At 40.3% G+C, this 15,695-nt stretch overlaps 1 protein-coding gene across 1 annotated transcript; it reads left to right on the forward strand.

Annotated features, from left to right (window-relative positions):
* Positions 1-10,649: 10,649 nt before the first annotated feature.
* On the forward strand, positions 10,650-11,468 carry LOC103921044 (tetraspanin-3-like). Its single transcript, XM_009328943.1, has one exon. The coding sequence runs from the start codon at positions 10,650-10,652 to the stop codon at positions 11,466-11,468; it is 819 nt and encodes a 272-aa protein (XP_009327218.1).
* Positions 11,469-15,695: the final 4,227 nt, after the last annotated feature.

Consider the following 15,695-nt stretch of genomic DNA (forward strand, 5'->3'; position numbering starts at 1 on the left):
GTTATTTTAATCAATTAAACAAGATAATCTTTATTGATTATTGATTACTTAATTGATTATTTAACAAGATAATAAATTCCAGGTTTTGATAACTAGTCAGTTAGTTTAAACTAACCTAGTTTAAACTAACCTAGTTTAAACTCATGAAAATATTTACTTGCTAGGCTAGAAAAATTCTTTACATTCATTTTGTTTATTAACCGATGGTTTTCAAACTTTATTTTTCACACAGAAGTTCTTCTATGGGTCTAGGGATCTTAGCACAGACCCTTCTCTGCTGACTCTGAAATCTCTGGTAGGATTCCAGTGTACTTTGACTTTTCACCTGCATCTTTTTCTGCAATCTGCCTTCCCAGAAGCACTTGTCAGTATGAGGACATGACTGAGAAAAAGAGTAAGTCTGCTTTAATGCCCTGGTTTTGGTTGCTTGGTTATCTCCACGTTGTCAGGTGCCTTCGTGTTTCTCTCTGGGTGCAGGCTTTTTCATTTATCAAAGCTCATTTTAATGCCTTCTGTTCCTGCTGCTTTCATCACTATGGCAGCTGAATGTTTTGTTCAATTGAGTTCTACTCCTTACTGCTACCTGCAAATTTGTCCGGAGGAGCACTGTGAAACAAAGGCATGGATCACAATATCTGAGATCTACTTGTTCGTAAGAACAGTATATTTTTATAAACAGTTTAACTATTAATGACTAGCAAATATTTCAGCATTACTCCATTAAAGAAGAATATTGAAACACAACGATGCTAAACCCACAATTGCTACTCTTGTGGAAGCCTACTTGTGCAATATTGAAAATATTTTTAATTAAATGGAATGCACTGCTGCCTTGGAAGTTGTATAAGTATTTATTACAAATAAAGCAGGTTAATTAGCTGAAGGGAACCAATGCAAACATAGAAAGTCTGTGTGTTTAGTAGGATTTACATTTATTCCAGGGTTTATAAATGTAAGGAAACACTGTGACGTTCAGCAGTGTTTCTTACCATGCCAGTCAGGACGATGGGCTCTGTCATCATTCTAATGTGATTTTTCAGTATTTTTAAGGCTTATCAAAAGCATTTTTCAAAGTGGCACTTTTTGATAAAGACAAGTTGAGCAATGCTACTTTTTTATGTTAAAATGAATGGGACTGCCACTTGGCAAAACCTATGCAAACAGCCAGAGTAAAGAAAGCCTTGAATGGGAAAAGGTTTGTTCCTATTAGGGCTGCAACGGACATTAAGGACTTCAGTTCCCATTTCCCTTGCAGTACGTCCTATCTTCCTCCTGGTATTTTGCACAGCCTTTGTCTGTGCACAGGGAAAGGGAAGATGCTGAGAGTGCAGTCTGTGCCAAAGCAAATCTAGGAAGGACCGCGGTCTGAGCTGTTGCCCCTTCCCTCCTCCGCATTGCAGAAATTCTTTGGCTGCAAAAGCTGCTTGTCAGTCAGCTCCACTCCCTTTGAATCCCATGTTTTCTGGAAACCGGAGCTCTTATCAGGTGTCTGCAATAGCTTTCTTATGTATTCCACTCTGTGACAGGCCTGTAAATACAAATTTGGTTCTAAAGTGAACATAGTGCTGGAGAAATATGTCTGTGTGACACGTGGAGAAACTGAAGCTGCCCTGGCCACCTCCACTGTTGGTGTAGCCCTGACGGCATGGGTAGGGCATTTGCCCTGCTCCACATGTCCTGCCTCCCTCCATGCCTCTGGGGACTGCTGTTAAATGGGGAGCGACTTCCCAACTGTTTGCATTTGTGTGTGGGGAAGCCCACCTGGCTCCCAGTGACATAAACTTGCAGTGGCCACCTCATTTTGAACACCCTGGCCCACACATTTGGGATTTCAGACCAGAGCAGACACCTGTGGAAGGTTCTCTGCCTCAAATTTCACATTAATGCTGAAATTCACACAATGGGAATCATGAGAAAGATTTTTTTGCCTATCTATTTTACCTAACTATCTATTTTGCCTGACTGTCATGGTTTAACCATGGCAACGAAGCACCACACAGCTGCTCACTCACCCTCCCCTCCTCGTGGGATGGGGGAGAGAATCGGAAAAGCAAAAGTAAGAAAACTCGTGGGTTGAGATAAGAACAGTTTAATACTTGAAATAAAATAATAATAATAAAAAAAATTGTAATGGAAAGTAAAACGAGAGAGAGAGGAACAAAACCCAGGAAGGAAAAAAAGAACCCAAGAGGTGATGCAACAGCTCACAACCCACCGACTGACGCCCAGTCAGTCCCTGAGCAGCGATCGCTGTTCCCCGGCCAACTCCCCGCAGTTTATATACTGAGCATGATGTCATATGGTATGAAATATCCCTTTGGCCAGTTTGGGTCAGCTGTCCTGGTTATACTCCCTCCCAGCTTCTTGTGCACCTCCTTGCTGGCAGAGTGTGGGAAGCTGAAAATTCCTTGATTTAGTATAAACACTGCTTAGCAACAACTAAAACATCGGTGTGTTATCACATTGTTTTCATGCTAAATCCAAAACACAGCACTGTACCAGCTACTAGGAAGAAAATTAACTCTATCCCAGCCAAAATCAGGACACTGACCAACTATCCAAAATGGCTATTCAATTCCCCAAAGTAATGGATTTCTGCTTCTTTTGCTTCTTATGCCTGTGCCACTCCATGATTTCTCCAATGCCTCATCTGTGAATGAATATTGAGGGAAGAGAAATGTGTACAAGCAGTTGCAAGGTTACCCTCCAATCACATGAAATATGGGTCCCCCTCCTTGTCTGATTCACACTGAGTTTGGAGAGTGGGTGGTGGTGGTGGGGAATGAGAGCTTAGGTAAAACCTAATTGCTTTATTTTGGATGAAAGGTCATGGTAGCCCTGGATAATCTGGCATTTTGTTCTCTGCAAAAGCAAGACCGCAATTACCTCCGAGATTATGGAGCTATTTTCTGTTCAGTCCCGGGTGGTTGTTCTCACAGGGCCAGTCAGGAAAACAGAAATTATTTTTTTGTTACAGACAGCCCCCAAACAAATTTTGGACGTAGATTAAAGAAGAAAATATTGGTTACTGCTTTTTCTCTTTTGAGTATTGTTGGTAGGGTTTATCCTGATTCAGCAACTATGCTCTTCATCACTGTCTGTTTCACTGGTAGCAACATTTAATGGAATTTATGTAAACTTGCTCACTTTGTTTGTCCTCCAAATCCTTTTCTCCTTGCTGATCCCTCAGCTCCACATTGTGTCTCTGATTTTTGTTTGACTGCTGAAAATGGGAATACTCATGTGCCTCAGTGTTTATTGGCATGGATCCTCATGCTGGAGCCAGCACTCAGTTAGGACCGTAATCTGTACTGAGCAAAAGGTGCCCCAAACTGTGCTATGAGCAAGAAAGCAGCATCTCCCAGGTCATCTACTTCTCACAGTCTCTCCTGGGCTTTCTCATCCTGTGCGTGTCCCAGAGCCTGGTTCTGCTGGAGGGTGCTGAAGAAGGCACGTAGGTTACAATAACCACACCTGTTGAAGTGCTGTGGGAGAACGTAAAATGCTTCTGGAGTGCTGCGATATTTTTGGTAGCCCTAGCTGGACTTCAATATTACGGGAACCTCACTGATGTTTCTGAAAAGGCCTCTGATGCAGCAGTTGGGCTTTAAAATTGAGTTTTGATGAGTACATTAAACTTGGAAATAAAAGAAAGTGACTCTTACAAAGGCAAAGCCAAGTTGTGCTACTTGTCACTGGGTCTGGAAGTTAGCAGAGACACCTTTCCTGGTAGTGGAATGCGTTCACGTTTTCTCCCTTAAATGTGTTGTTACATTCCATGTTCAAATACATCTTCATTTGTTTGCTTTTGCTTTACATTTAGATGCTTCTATGAGTTTAAACCTAATAGACCCTTTCCATGTTAGTGACAGTACCTATATTTAAAAGCAAAATACCTCTTGAAGGCAATTGTTTGGTGGAGAGATTGTAGACGGAAACAGAGCACAGAAATAAATTGCAAATATCTTTTGTTTTGATTCTTCTTTTTTTCCTCTAAAAAGCTGCATTTCATCTGAATGGAAATGCATAAAAGTCCTATTAAAATTTGTTCCACTTCTTTGAAATGTGCTGTAAGACTAATTCTGACAAAGCTGACATTTTATATACTTCTATCATGACTTAGGAAAGATAATAAAAATAATTCTCTACTATAGTCACTATAAAACCTGGTATGAGATGAACGTTATATTTGATATAGATATACTTAGTACTATGTCAGTAAAAAGAGAAAAGGACTCTATCAAATACTCCTTGTACTTCCACTTGGCTAAATTTTCAGCTGCCTTGTAGGCTGACAACATTCTTTGCTAATATCTCTCTTGGTGGAGAAGCTGAACTTTTAATCATTTGTCAGATTAACCCAAAATGAATGTTTTCATTGATTTTTTTTCCCCCAGTCAATGAGCTCAAAAAGGAATCAGTTATTCACCAGAAGAACCTACACCCTGCCAGCCTTCATCTTCACAGATGAGTTCATGAAGCACGAGCTGTACAAATCTCATTCTTTCAGGTGAGCTCCCATTACAGGTCTGAAGAGGTCTGACAAGCTGCTCGCACCAAGGTAACCCAATGCTCTCTTCTTAAAGGAAATTGCTGAATCTGTCTCTGGCCAGACCAAATATTTCAGAAGTAATCCCACACTCATCACATCATTACTGCTACAATGTTTTTTTTTTTTTTCCTCCTCCTAAATCGCTACTCAAGTGAACCTTTAATCAAGAATGTTTTGCATGTGATCATGCTGGATATCTCCCCTTCAGCTTAGTTTTGAGTAGCTAGTTACAGGAAACCATAACACTCAGAACAAATACATCTCTGCTGAAGTGGCCTCAAGAACAAACTGACATTGGGCCTTGATTTACATTGTAAGATCAACAATGGGATCCAGATTTCTATATTGTAATAAATCCTGATGACTTAAGGGTGAAGTTTTTGGAGCTTGAAGAGCATTAAAAGGCCTATGTCCCCTGAGAAACAGAGTAGCCAAAGGCAACATTTGCAAAAGCACCTCAGTAATTTAGGACCCTGAGATTGACTGATTTTAAGATTTATCACAAAATTAATTTGAAAGATTTGTCCCGGATGCTGTATATAGATTTTGTAGTATCAATGTGAATCAAAGATTTCAAAATTTTTATTCATAAATGGCTGTTTTTTGGCTGTGCAACTGGATTCATTTACATTGTTGAGCAAAAGGGTCACCAGTAGAAAGTTCATGAATGTCACCTTTGCCATGGCCTGCCTGAGGTTTCGCAGGCGATGCTGTGGAGAACGCTGGCCCAGCAGGGGTCCAGCCCCATTTTGCGTGAAAGATTTCTCTCGAGTAAAAAGCATCCTAAAAGGAGTCCTTTTTCTGAAGAGACCCAGCAGAGAAGAAACTTTATTAATGGGAAGTTCTGACAAGTGTAAGCTTCTTGTCAGGTCTTTACACAGTTTACTAAATTCCAGATAATGTATTCAGACACTTCTGACTACCTCCCTAAAGGGAAATCTGTTAGTTATTTTCATGAGTTAATGATTAAAGGGCCTCTATTTCATATTAAAAATCTTTTTATAACTTCAGAAAGTGCCCAGAAATCTTGCATATGGTATGCAAAAAAATGAGAACACTGCATTCACATGAAAAATACTGTAGCTAGTGATGGTTGAAAACAATGTAAAAAAAAGTCGCAAAATACTTTAAATGTCAGGGTGACTTGAATTTCACAGTGTTCTGTCCTTTCTTCATTTTCTGAAGTTTTCACAAAGTACCTTTTCCTCCAACCTGATTTTATTACCAACTGCAATAAAATGAAGGCTAACAAAAGAAAAGAATTTTCCTTTTCATTTTAATTCCTTTTTTCTTTTGCCATTCTTTGTCTTTTAAAGTCTTTTCCAACTTCTGAAATTCCAAAGCGATGGAAGTACAGAAAGTGCTTTTGTTTTTTTTCTTTTTTATTTTTTCTTTCTTTGATAGTCTATATTCATCCCAGTCCCAAGATATTTTATGACAATTCCAGACTGGCAAACAAAAATAGGAAGGGAAAAATAAAATTCAACAACAACAAAAAAAAAGGTTTTAGTCTTTTTCTTGTGTTCAGTTCATAAAAGGAAAGAGAGGGAACTACATGAAAACATCAAACTTTTGCCATTTGATTTTCAGTATTTTCAATACCAATGAAAACCTGCAATGTTAAAAGCAAAACTAAATAAAAGCCCTGAAAGCATTTGATGCGGTTCTTCAATTACAAAAAAGGCCACTTTTGGTCAGGCAAACAAAACCAGGGGTAAACATCTGACTGGCTGTAGTTGAAACACCTGCACAATGGCAAATCAGCTCTTGTGGAGAATACATTTTCTCCATGAATAGGAGGTGACAATCATATCTCCTCTGCTTGCTTCAAGCTTTCCATGAGAGGTATTAGTCTCATGCAAGGCAACAGCATCTGACCTTGGTTACTATGGCAACTGGTTGTGCATGGCAGCGACCGTAGGATCTGGGTCCAACCAGTCTTGTTCATCCTTTTTGCATTTGGGCTGTCAGAGTGATCTTGTAATATGACATGTCTCAAAAAAAAAAAAATGTTTTTTATTCCCAAAGAGCCAATAGACTTCTTACCAGCTTTCAGTTTTTTTAAAAATAGCTTTCTGCTTGGTACCCAGTCCTTCTGCTGCATGGTGTTTTGACTACCCATCATAGCTTGAATGATCTGATTGAGAAGAGTCAAAGTTTGAAGGTTTTTTTCACGAAATATTACTATTTATTTGCTGTCACTTTACATGCAGCCAGGCCTTTTCTTGGAAGCTGGAAAAACTGTGTGTGAATTCTCTTCAGCTTGGGAAAGATATACTGTCCGGGCCAGCAGACAGGGTCAGGATCAGTGAAGGGAGGAGTGATACCCGTTTACTACTTTTTCTGGATCTGCCAGGCTGCTGAGTCACATGCCAGCTTCCACCGGCTGAAGGGGTCAGGTGGGTGGGTGGGTTGGGGAGAAGCTTAATGTAAAAGCTGGGTTAGATGAAGTTGATAAAACCCTCTCTGTTTTAGTAAGGTTTTAAAGTCATATCTTACTCTATGGGTGTACTTTAATCTAACAAGACCTTTAAAAAATATTCTAAACTCTCAAGCCAAACCTCTTCCAGAGTGCTTTAACTTCACCTACAAGGTCCAGCTACAGTAGCTTCATATGGGCATGGGTTACAGGGGAAATGCCAACTGTTCTTTTGAGACAGCTTTAGGGCTCTTTTGTGTCACAATGAATGCAGTGGCTGAGGGTCTAGCTTTGAGAGCTTGTCTCATTTTATATGAGGTTTGTATTAAACTTAGAAGATGAGCTTGTCTAACTGTGCCCCGATCCCATGGTCACCTCTTGGTTTCTTCTTGTTCACGCAAGTCTGAATGGACTAACTGGCCATCTTGATTTGAATTGTTGTCCATTACAGCAAGAGCTCAGATGTGCTCCCGGATAAATCTGTATGACAGTACATGTCATTTAAAATGAGTCCAGTCATCTGCCTATGTTGCATTTGCACAACTACAACATTGACTTGATGGGTCTCCGGTCCCACTCCTGGACCCACATGGAACAAACCTCTTTGACCTTCTGGCACATCAGAGCCATTCAACATCAGTCATTGCTTGCTAGAACAATGAATGCAAAAAACACACAGTTGGCATTTTATTAACTTGAAGGATTATACTTTCAGCAACATTCTAGAAAGTAGTTTATCTAAGATGTATTATCTGTTACACCCACATTTGAATTTCAATACTCATCTGTTCATAAGCAGAAAGAACTCCAGAGAAAGCAGGGACAGCATTTATCATGTTATGCTGTTTACCACTGGAAAGAAAACAGAGGAGCATTCCTATTCTGCCTTACCTATACTCTCTGTCACACTACAGTCCCTTGATGGATACCTCCACTCATTGTTTTCTTCAAGCTTTTGGCCGCACACACAAGTAAAATAATTTAGCACAAATGCAGTGCTATTGAGGGTGCCAGTTAGGTCTTTTGGGTACTGCAGGGACCAGTTCTATGCTTTCCTTGTCCTTCTTTATCTTGCCTGTCTTACCAGACAGCAAACATTTTGAGCAGAAGCTCTCTTCCTGAGTGCGTATGCATTGCCTAACACAAAGTGGGTGAGGCATTTTAGACAGCCCTGCCAATATTAATCCCCATTGCGGCAATTTTCTCTTGCATGGTGCTGAGTATGCTCTATCCCCCCAGATGGCACTGGGCACTGAGAGCTCTTACCTGGGAACTGGCTCCCAGTCAACGTTTAGTGTTGGTGCTTCTGATTCCCATGGCAGATAGGCAGGCATGCGGGTTCTCTTGTCCGCTTGTACTGCCACAAAAGTCCTGACTTCAGGAGGAGGCTGTGTGCGGATGGCTTCCTGCTCCCGCGGGCCAGTTCACAGCTCTCTGCGCGGGTCTAAGCCAGCACAAAGGCACCTGTGGAAGGGCTAGAGTCTGCGGCAGCACAAACCCCTCCACTTACAAAAGCTGCTTCACCCCTCTCTCTCTCTCCCCCAGTCTCTGTCCCACAGCCATATGAAAGAAATAAAAAAAACCCACAGTGGTCCAAAGAGTCAGATTTAGGTAAATGGGAAATTATTATATTTGGGGAATATTTAGAAAGATAAGAGCCTTTAGGCTTCAATAACCATTGAAATTCTCTCCTCTGTATTCAGGGAAGGGATGGCAGTTATCCTGGCTGAAATGAACAAGAGGTGCAGTAAAATTCTCCTGCAGATAGTTTGAGCCTTTCTAATATATTTCAGAGACTGCAGAATAAGCTAAAGGAAAATAGTATTGTAACTCAGTTCTTAATATCTCATTGAGCTTTATAAGCATGGGGGAAGGCAGAAAGGAAAAGAGGCAGATTCATGTGCTTTTTTCACAAAGCTTGCAAACTAGCAATAAGCAGCTGTTACTCCTCACGGTATTTTCTGTTATGTTTCTGATGTGTTTCCTTACACTTTTCTGATATGTTTCTTCTGCATCGTGGAAACATTAAATCAGTATAGTATGCCTGTGTGTACAGATGTGAGGGGAAATTCTGTCTGTTCCCCGCCTTCTCCCTCTCCCTGATGCAGAACATAGAAATTGGAGAAAAAGGCATTCAAGAGAATAAGTGAATGGCAGCAAAACCAACACAGCTGGAGGGCTGGGGGTAGTAGCAAGCTGAACAGGAGAGAGGGCAGACACAGACTTCAGACAACAATTGCAGGAAAACACACATCCTAGAACAGCTTTGAAAGAAGCATTTGGTTAAGATTTAACAAGTTAATCACTGCATGTTAATTACTGTTAATGGCAAGATTAAAAATAATAAAAGCAATTTATCTCATTCAAAAATAATTAGGCTTAATGACATGTTTGTACAGCACATAGAAAGACATTTTGATGGGGATCAGCCCAACATCTGTGTGTGCATAGTATATGTAACAGCAATAGATCCTTGTAAAACATCTGACAGTTGTGGGATCATCAGCTTTGCTGAGACTTTTCCAGGGTTCCAGGGATCTGAGCACTGACTTACTCTGATTTTCTGTAGGGTCTGCAGGTGCTCATGTTTCTGAAAATGAGGATCATTTCTCTGTATTCCCCCTTATGTATGTCTGTTGTATTAGCCCTGCTCTGCATCTTGAGAAGCAGAAGCAATGTTACAGAACTTCATCAGGATGATTAGGGAATCACTGTTGGCCTTGGGATCTGCCTTCCTGGAGCCTGTGGCAAGTTTTATGCAGGTTTCCCATCCTGCTTGGCTCTTCTGTATCACATGTTTGAGTAATAATGCTCTTCTGCTGGCTGATAAGTGGTGTTAATTCCCTTTGGGATTGTTGTGAAGTCATTTAGCTGGTGTGTAATTCAGTTTCTTTACACACAAGGAAAAGTTAATACAGTTCTCACTGTTGTTTATATTCAGTCATTACAGCACTCAGTCAAATCACTAGTGATGCAAACTGAGGGGTACATGTGTGAAATGGTCGGGATTTCTCATCCAGGTGTCTTGAGTAATTGAAGTAATCTACACAGAAATCTTGCTGAGTAAGAAAGAGAAAAATATTATTAACATCATTATGCCCCTCATAAAACCTAATGAGTGGTAAATGTATTGGGAAGGATAATGAGCCTAGGTGAGTGTTACCTACAGAGATCCCTGATTGAATAGCTCTGCTTAAACTATTCCTTTGTTAATGACTCTGACTTGTGCATTTGTTGCCATCTTGGCTACTGCTGTAGGATTGATAGTTGGGTTACCTCTTTCACTTGGGCAGTCTAAGTGATCTGAACTAGCACTGCTGGCTACCACGTTGACTATTTCTCTATAGTTAGGTCTTTAACACATGAATGTAGTAAAGGTGCAGCCTTTTTCAGCTGTCCTCTTCCTTCAAATGCAAGTGTCTCCAATGACAGCAGAGTAAATGACCTCTCGAAAGCTTGGCACATGCCCTCCTGGTTTCTCCAGGCTATGCTGAACAAGCTCAGCATGTGGTTAGCTGATGCAGGCAGGGCCTAGCCTTTGTGCTGGGTGAGTCTCATCAGTGTTGCTCCCTTGCAAGTTGTTTTTGGGTGGAGATGTCGTCTATTGCACCTGGATAAGTGGGGTGGAAACCTCTTAAATGGTGGTGGTGAGGGTTTAGGCTGCTAGCAGTGAGCAGAATGAGGAGAGTTAGAGCTGTGGTGGTGTTGTCATCATCTTTGTGGCGCTATGAGGACTCCTGGCTCAGGTCCTTTGCTAGATCTCTGCTGAGGTTCCTAGGCTTCATCTTCTGGGGCACTGCTGCAGCTCTGGCCTTTGGTGGAGTTTTTGTGATCCTGATGTACAAGAACTACAGATATTTATTTCAGGAGTCTTTCTTGTCTCTCCCGGGCTGGCTGGCTGTTGCAGCTGCACTTATCTTGCTACCTACTGGAGTTTTGGCTATCTCTATTTCTGCTAAGATGTCCCGCTATCGGCAAGGTGCTCTCATGTACTTGCTGCTGGTGCTTCTTTGCCTGGAAATTTCTTCGGTGGTTCTGGCACAGTTCTACTCTGTTCGGATGGCTTCTGAGCTGGAAAGCACTATGGGTTACCTCGTCTATCAGTACAATGGGACACACTCCCAGGGTCCTGGCAGCAGGGCTGTGGATGCAGTACAGAGGAAGCTGCAGTGTTGTGGGGTCCAAAACTACACAGACTGGCTAAAGGCAACAGCTGCTTCTTGGCGTCTTCCAGCTGAAAAAACTCGTGTCCCTGAAAGCTGCTGTAAGGAGAAGTATTCTCACTGCAGGGGTGACTTAGGTCATCTGGAGCAGCTTTTTCAGGAAGGCTGCCTAAAGAAGATGGAAGACCAGTTGCATTTTGTCATGCTCTACATATTTTGGTGCTGTACTGTGCTAAGCGTCTTAGAGCTGTTGGCTGGTTTCAGCAACGGCATCCTCATGAGGCATCAGCCTTTCCATGACTTCCGAATTCTGGACTCATCTACGTTCTCATAGACCTGCACACTGGCAACATTGCTGAACATGTTGCATGTTTCCTTGGTTTTGTACCACTCTGCAGCTGCACTGGAAGAAAACTTTTAAAAAAAATATATTTGCATGTAAATCAAACTAATTGATCACTGCTGGATTTTTTTTCTTTAGTGTTACAATATTAGATCAGTTTCCTCCCAGTTCTTGTTCAATAAGTGTCTTGTATCTGAAAAGCTTCATTGCTGGAAGTCACAGCAGGGAGGGGAGGGTCTTCAGCATGTGCACACATGAAACTACTGTATGTGAATGTAGTGGAAGCAGTAGGTTGAGGTATGTCTTGCTCAGGGGAACATGTTGTGAGGTCCTGACCTGAACTTTTGGAACAAGTCTTAACTGTACTAGAATCTTGAAGAACAGATTCCTTCACCTTCAAACTTGCATTTAATGCTTTGGTATTTCTAAAAGAAGCCCTTTAGATGAAGTTTAACACTTTTTTTCTTTTTCTCCTTCAAACATTGGTTTAAAAACTAACTTATTCTTCAGTGAAAATAAATACCAATTTCTGAAGTGGCATGAGGGTGCAATCTAAATGGAGAAGATACATTTAACAGCAGCAGAACAACTAATAAGATGACATACAGCAGGAGGTATAGTTCTCGGGAGTTGCACAGAAGCAATTCCCACATTAAAGAGAAAGAAGAAAGTTTGTCTGTATTTATTAATTTATTTTGTGTCAAAGCAAGGAATAAGTCAATTCTCCTTCCTTGGAAAGTTATGTGGGGTCATATGCATGCTTGGATGACAACAGCAATATGCTGATTTTTCTTAAGGTACATCTGCCCTACTCTTACTAAATCCGCTTCTTATCCATTTTCTGTGGGTCTCACTCTAGTCTGCATGTGCTGAAAGGGACTAAGTCAGCGTATGGGCTATCCATATTCTTGTTTATGTCGGTGCTGTTAGTGTTTAGGGAAGTGCTGGTAAAGGCTCTGCTCTGCCTGTGTTGGTTGTGCGTGCTTGTACATATGTGCCTCTTTGGGAAATGTTCTCAGCCTCACTACTAACCTGTGAATGGGAACTACAGCAGCTGCATCCTTTGGTAAGTGTATATAGGGAATCTCCAGGGCCTACAAATGCACCATGTTAGGCTTTACCAGGCTGGGAACAGGGAAACCACCTGGGTCACAAAAACCACTGGACTGGGCAACTCCCCTAACACTTGAAGAAATAGTCAGCTAAATAATTATTGCTTTAAATTTTCTACCAAATGTCAGGTATCTTATGACAAATTTCAGACCCCAAATCACCAGGTACTGATTTTCATGGGGGGCGGAATCAGAGGACGTAGGTCAGGTCTTGCAGGCTTAATAATAATATGTGGAAACCAAACATGAAATATACCGCAGGGCTGCTTCATAAAAAAATAAAGACCTTGACTTAAATAAAGGAAAAAAACTAATTCATTAGGAGTGAGTAATTCTTCCAAAAAAGAATGAATATTTCAAAGCAAAAAAGGAAGATAGCTGTGTTTTTGAGTAACATAATAGAAGGAAATATTTATTTGTTTGCTTGAAATAGGATGCATGTGGCAGTAAATAAAACTTGTCTAATTAAGCACTGCAATTGGGTCTTTATGGCTTTGTGGTACCCTGGCATATAAATGTTTTGTGATGCAAAGTTATTGTTATGATATTACAAAGATGCAATGAAACTGAAGTGACAGCAACTGGTCCAGGCAGAAATAGAGTTTGTTGAAAAAAGAAAGGTGGAAGAGTGGAGTGGATGTAGTGCCTTTTTACCACCTGACTTTCCTAAGGGGAATATTTTTCTTCTCAGATCAATTCTTATTCCTTGCAACTTCCTTCACAGGTTCTGGGCCAGAATGTCTTAAAAAAAAAAAAAAAAAAAGGGGGGGAATGCCCATATTTTCACTGCGAAGTGGAAAGAAGCAATTTCAGTGTGGTTAAAGAGGAGAATTACTAATGTGGATGTCCTCATCTACTCTCCAGTCTGCTAAAAGTCCAGGTCATGCATGGCTCCCTCTACTCTTACTGTACTAAGCAAATTATAAGACAAATAAGAAATAAAAATCTCTGGGAGTTAACTATAAGAAATGACTTTTAGGAATTATTTCCCCCCCTGCATACTAGATGTACCTCTGGAAGATCAGATCTTAAACCTGGTAAAAACAAAGGGGAGAGTGTGCAGATGCATGAGACAGACCTACTACAGATAGAAATGGTTGTTAGTAGACAGTTGCTAGAGAAAACAATAGATTTATTACACCTTTCTGCTTATGTTGACTTGGGTATTTTGATTCTGAATAGTTACTTCTGGACAGGAGTAACTTCTTTTGAAATAAAAAATGGCATTATTTTTAAGCAATTGCAGTGTATTTCTGTGTTATAAGATACATAAATCCTTAGGTACTACTGCAATCTATACATTGCACGTTTCATTCTGAAAGGATCTCCAGATGTTTTTCATAATCTGTAAAAATGACCAGCTGTATAGGCAGGCAGCAGATGACTTACAGTCAACATTTCTGAAAATTGTGTTGTTTTGTGTTTGAAGGGGAGAAACTGCTGTCCACTGCAAAGCTGGAAATACATTCTGTGATTACTCTTTTGTAGAGTACACTGAAACCTGTATATTCTATGTGTGAATTAGTGATTCCACTGTGACGTCTTTCTTAGAAGAAAGGCAAAATTAATGCTGAAAGGTAAAAGTCATTATTGCAGCCCTTTAACAACCTCTTTCTGGTATGCCTCTCTTGGACTGAACCACCAAACTTGGCAGACAGCACTGGCTTTACTACACGGCCATTTTGAAATTGATTGCTGCTTTGTGACTCCTTCACCTTTCCAGATGGTGAGCATGTTGAAACTATACTGTTTCTTCTTTGTCTTTCTGTGTGCCTGTTGGTCTTTCTGTCTTTTTCTGTCTTTCCTTCTTTCTGTCTTTTTTTCCTAGAAGGAGTCTTCTTTTTCTTTTTTTATTTTCTTTCCCCCCCTCCTTATTGTGAATGATGGCTTGTTTTAATTCTAACTGAGCAGAACATAACCCATATTCTGGAATTATGAGTTGTCCTTCATCAAGACTATTGTCTTTTCAGTTTAAAATTAAATTCTGTATCACAAATACAAAGTAGAAAGATGTGGGCTTTGCCAGAAGGTGATTGAAGACTCAGTTCCTGCCTACCTCCCATAGATATTGTTAAATCACTTAAAGTTACTCTTTAATTGCAATTACGACTTTTATAGTCTGGTAAGGTTTTTTGCCTGTGCAATGAAGCAGGAGGTTGTAGTGTAATGCTCTGTGTTTTTTCTTAGAAATTGAGTTGGGTGAACTCCACCAGCTAGAAAATACTATGTGGAACAGCTAAGCTTTTTTTCTTGCTAAACAGGGTATTTTCTTTAGAGCAACACCAACAGTAAGACCTTTGCCAATATCTGGCATCTGCTACTTCAAACACCAGGAAGAAATCCCATTGTGTGTGATTGTCTCTTGAGCCAAATGGCTCTTTCACAGGAATGGAACATTTTCCAAGCACATTTCTGAGAGCCAGAGAGTTGCCGAGTTGATATTTATTTGGTCTGAAGCATGAAGATGAAAGATTTCATGTCATCTGTTGTTAATATTTGTAGGTGTCAGAAATCAGTTTTTATCCTGAGGGCTCCCTTTTACCTTTTTCTTTTTTTTTTTTTTTAAAGAAAATAACTGTATCTTCAAGAAGATAAGCATTCTGTTATTGCCTGATGTATACTGTAAATCACTGTGGAAACATAACCTGGTTTTCCATAGAGACATGTAATTTTACTGAAGAATTTGAAAAGTTCCTACAGCAAGGTTAATTGCCTTGATGTTGCTCTGGTATACCACGGAAGTTTGTTTTGTAATGAAGAGTGATGTCATCTGTCTTTTCCAGTAGAGGAAAAGCTAAATATTTCATGTACTGACTTAATACCTAAGGGGATCAGCTTTAAAAGCAGCTGTGCATGTGAATAAATTGATTTTGTCAGGAAGGGTCACACAGGTAAAGCTATCCAGGAGCACATGTTTGTGGTTTTATACCTTAAAACTGGAGGAAGATGGCTGTACTTGCCTGGCACAGAATTTGTATGAACCTATAGTTAAATCCATGTGGGGATGCTGGAAGAGGAGAAGGTTGCACAAGCTAAACAAGTCAACACAAGGTACATCCATATTGTTGCTAAAGCTAAATGAACAGTAAGGTTTTTGAAAAAAATA

The sequence above is a fragment of the Pygoscelis adeliae genome, unplaced genomic scaffold (genome assembly GCF_000699105.1).
Source record: "Pygoscelis adeliae isolate BGI_AS28 unplaced genomic scaffold, ASM69910v1 Scaffold127, whole genome shotgun sequence".
NCBI classification, from domain to species: Eukaryota; Metazoa; Chordata; class Aves; order Sphenisciformes; family Spheniscidae; genus Pygoscelis; species Pygoscelis adeliae.

Coding starts and splice junctions, on each gene's coding strand:
- LOC103921044 (XM_009328943.1), top strand. CDS start 10,650: ATGAGGAGAGTTAGAGCTGTGGTGGTGTTGTCATCATCTTTGTGGCGC.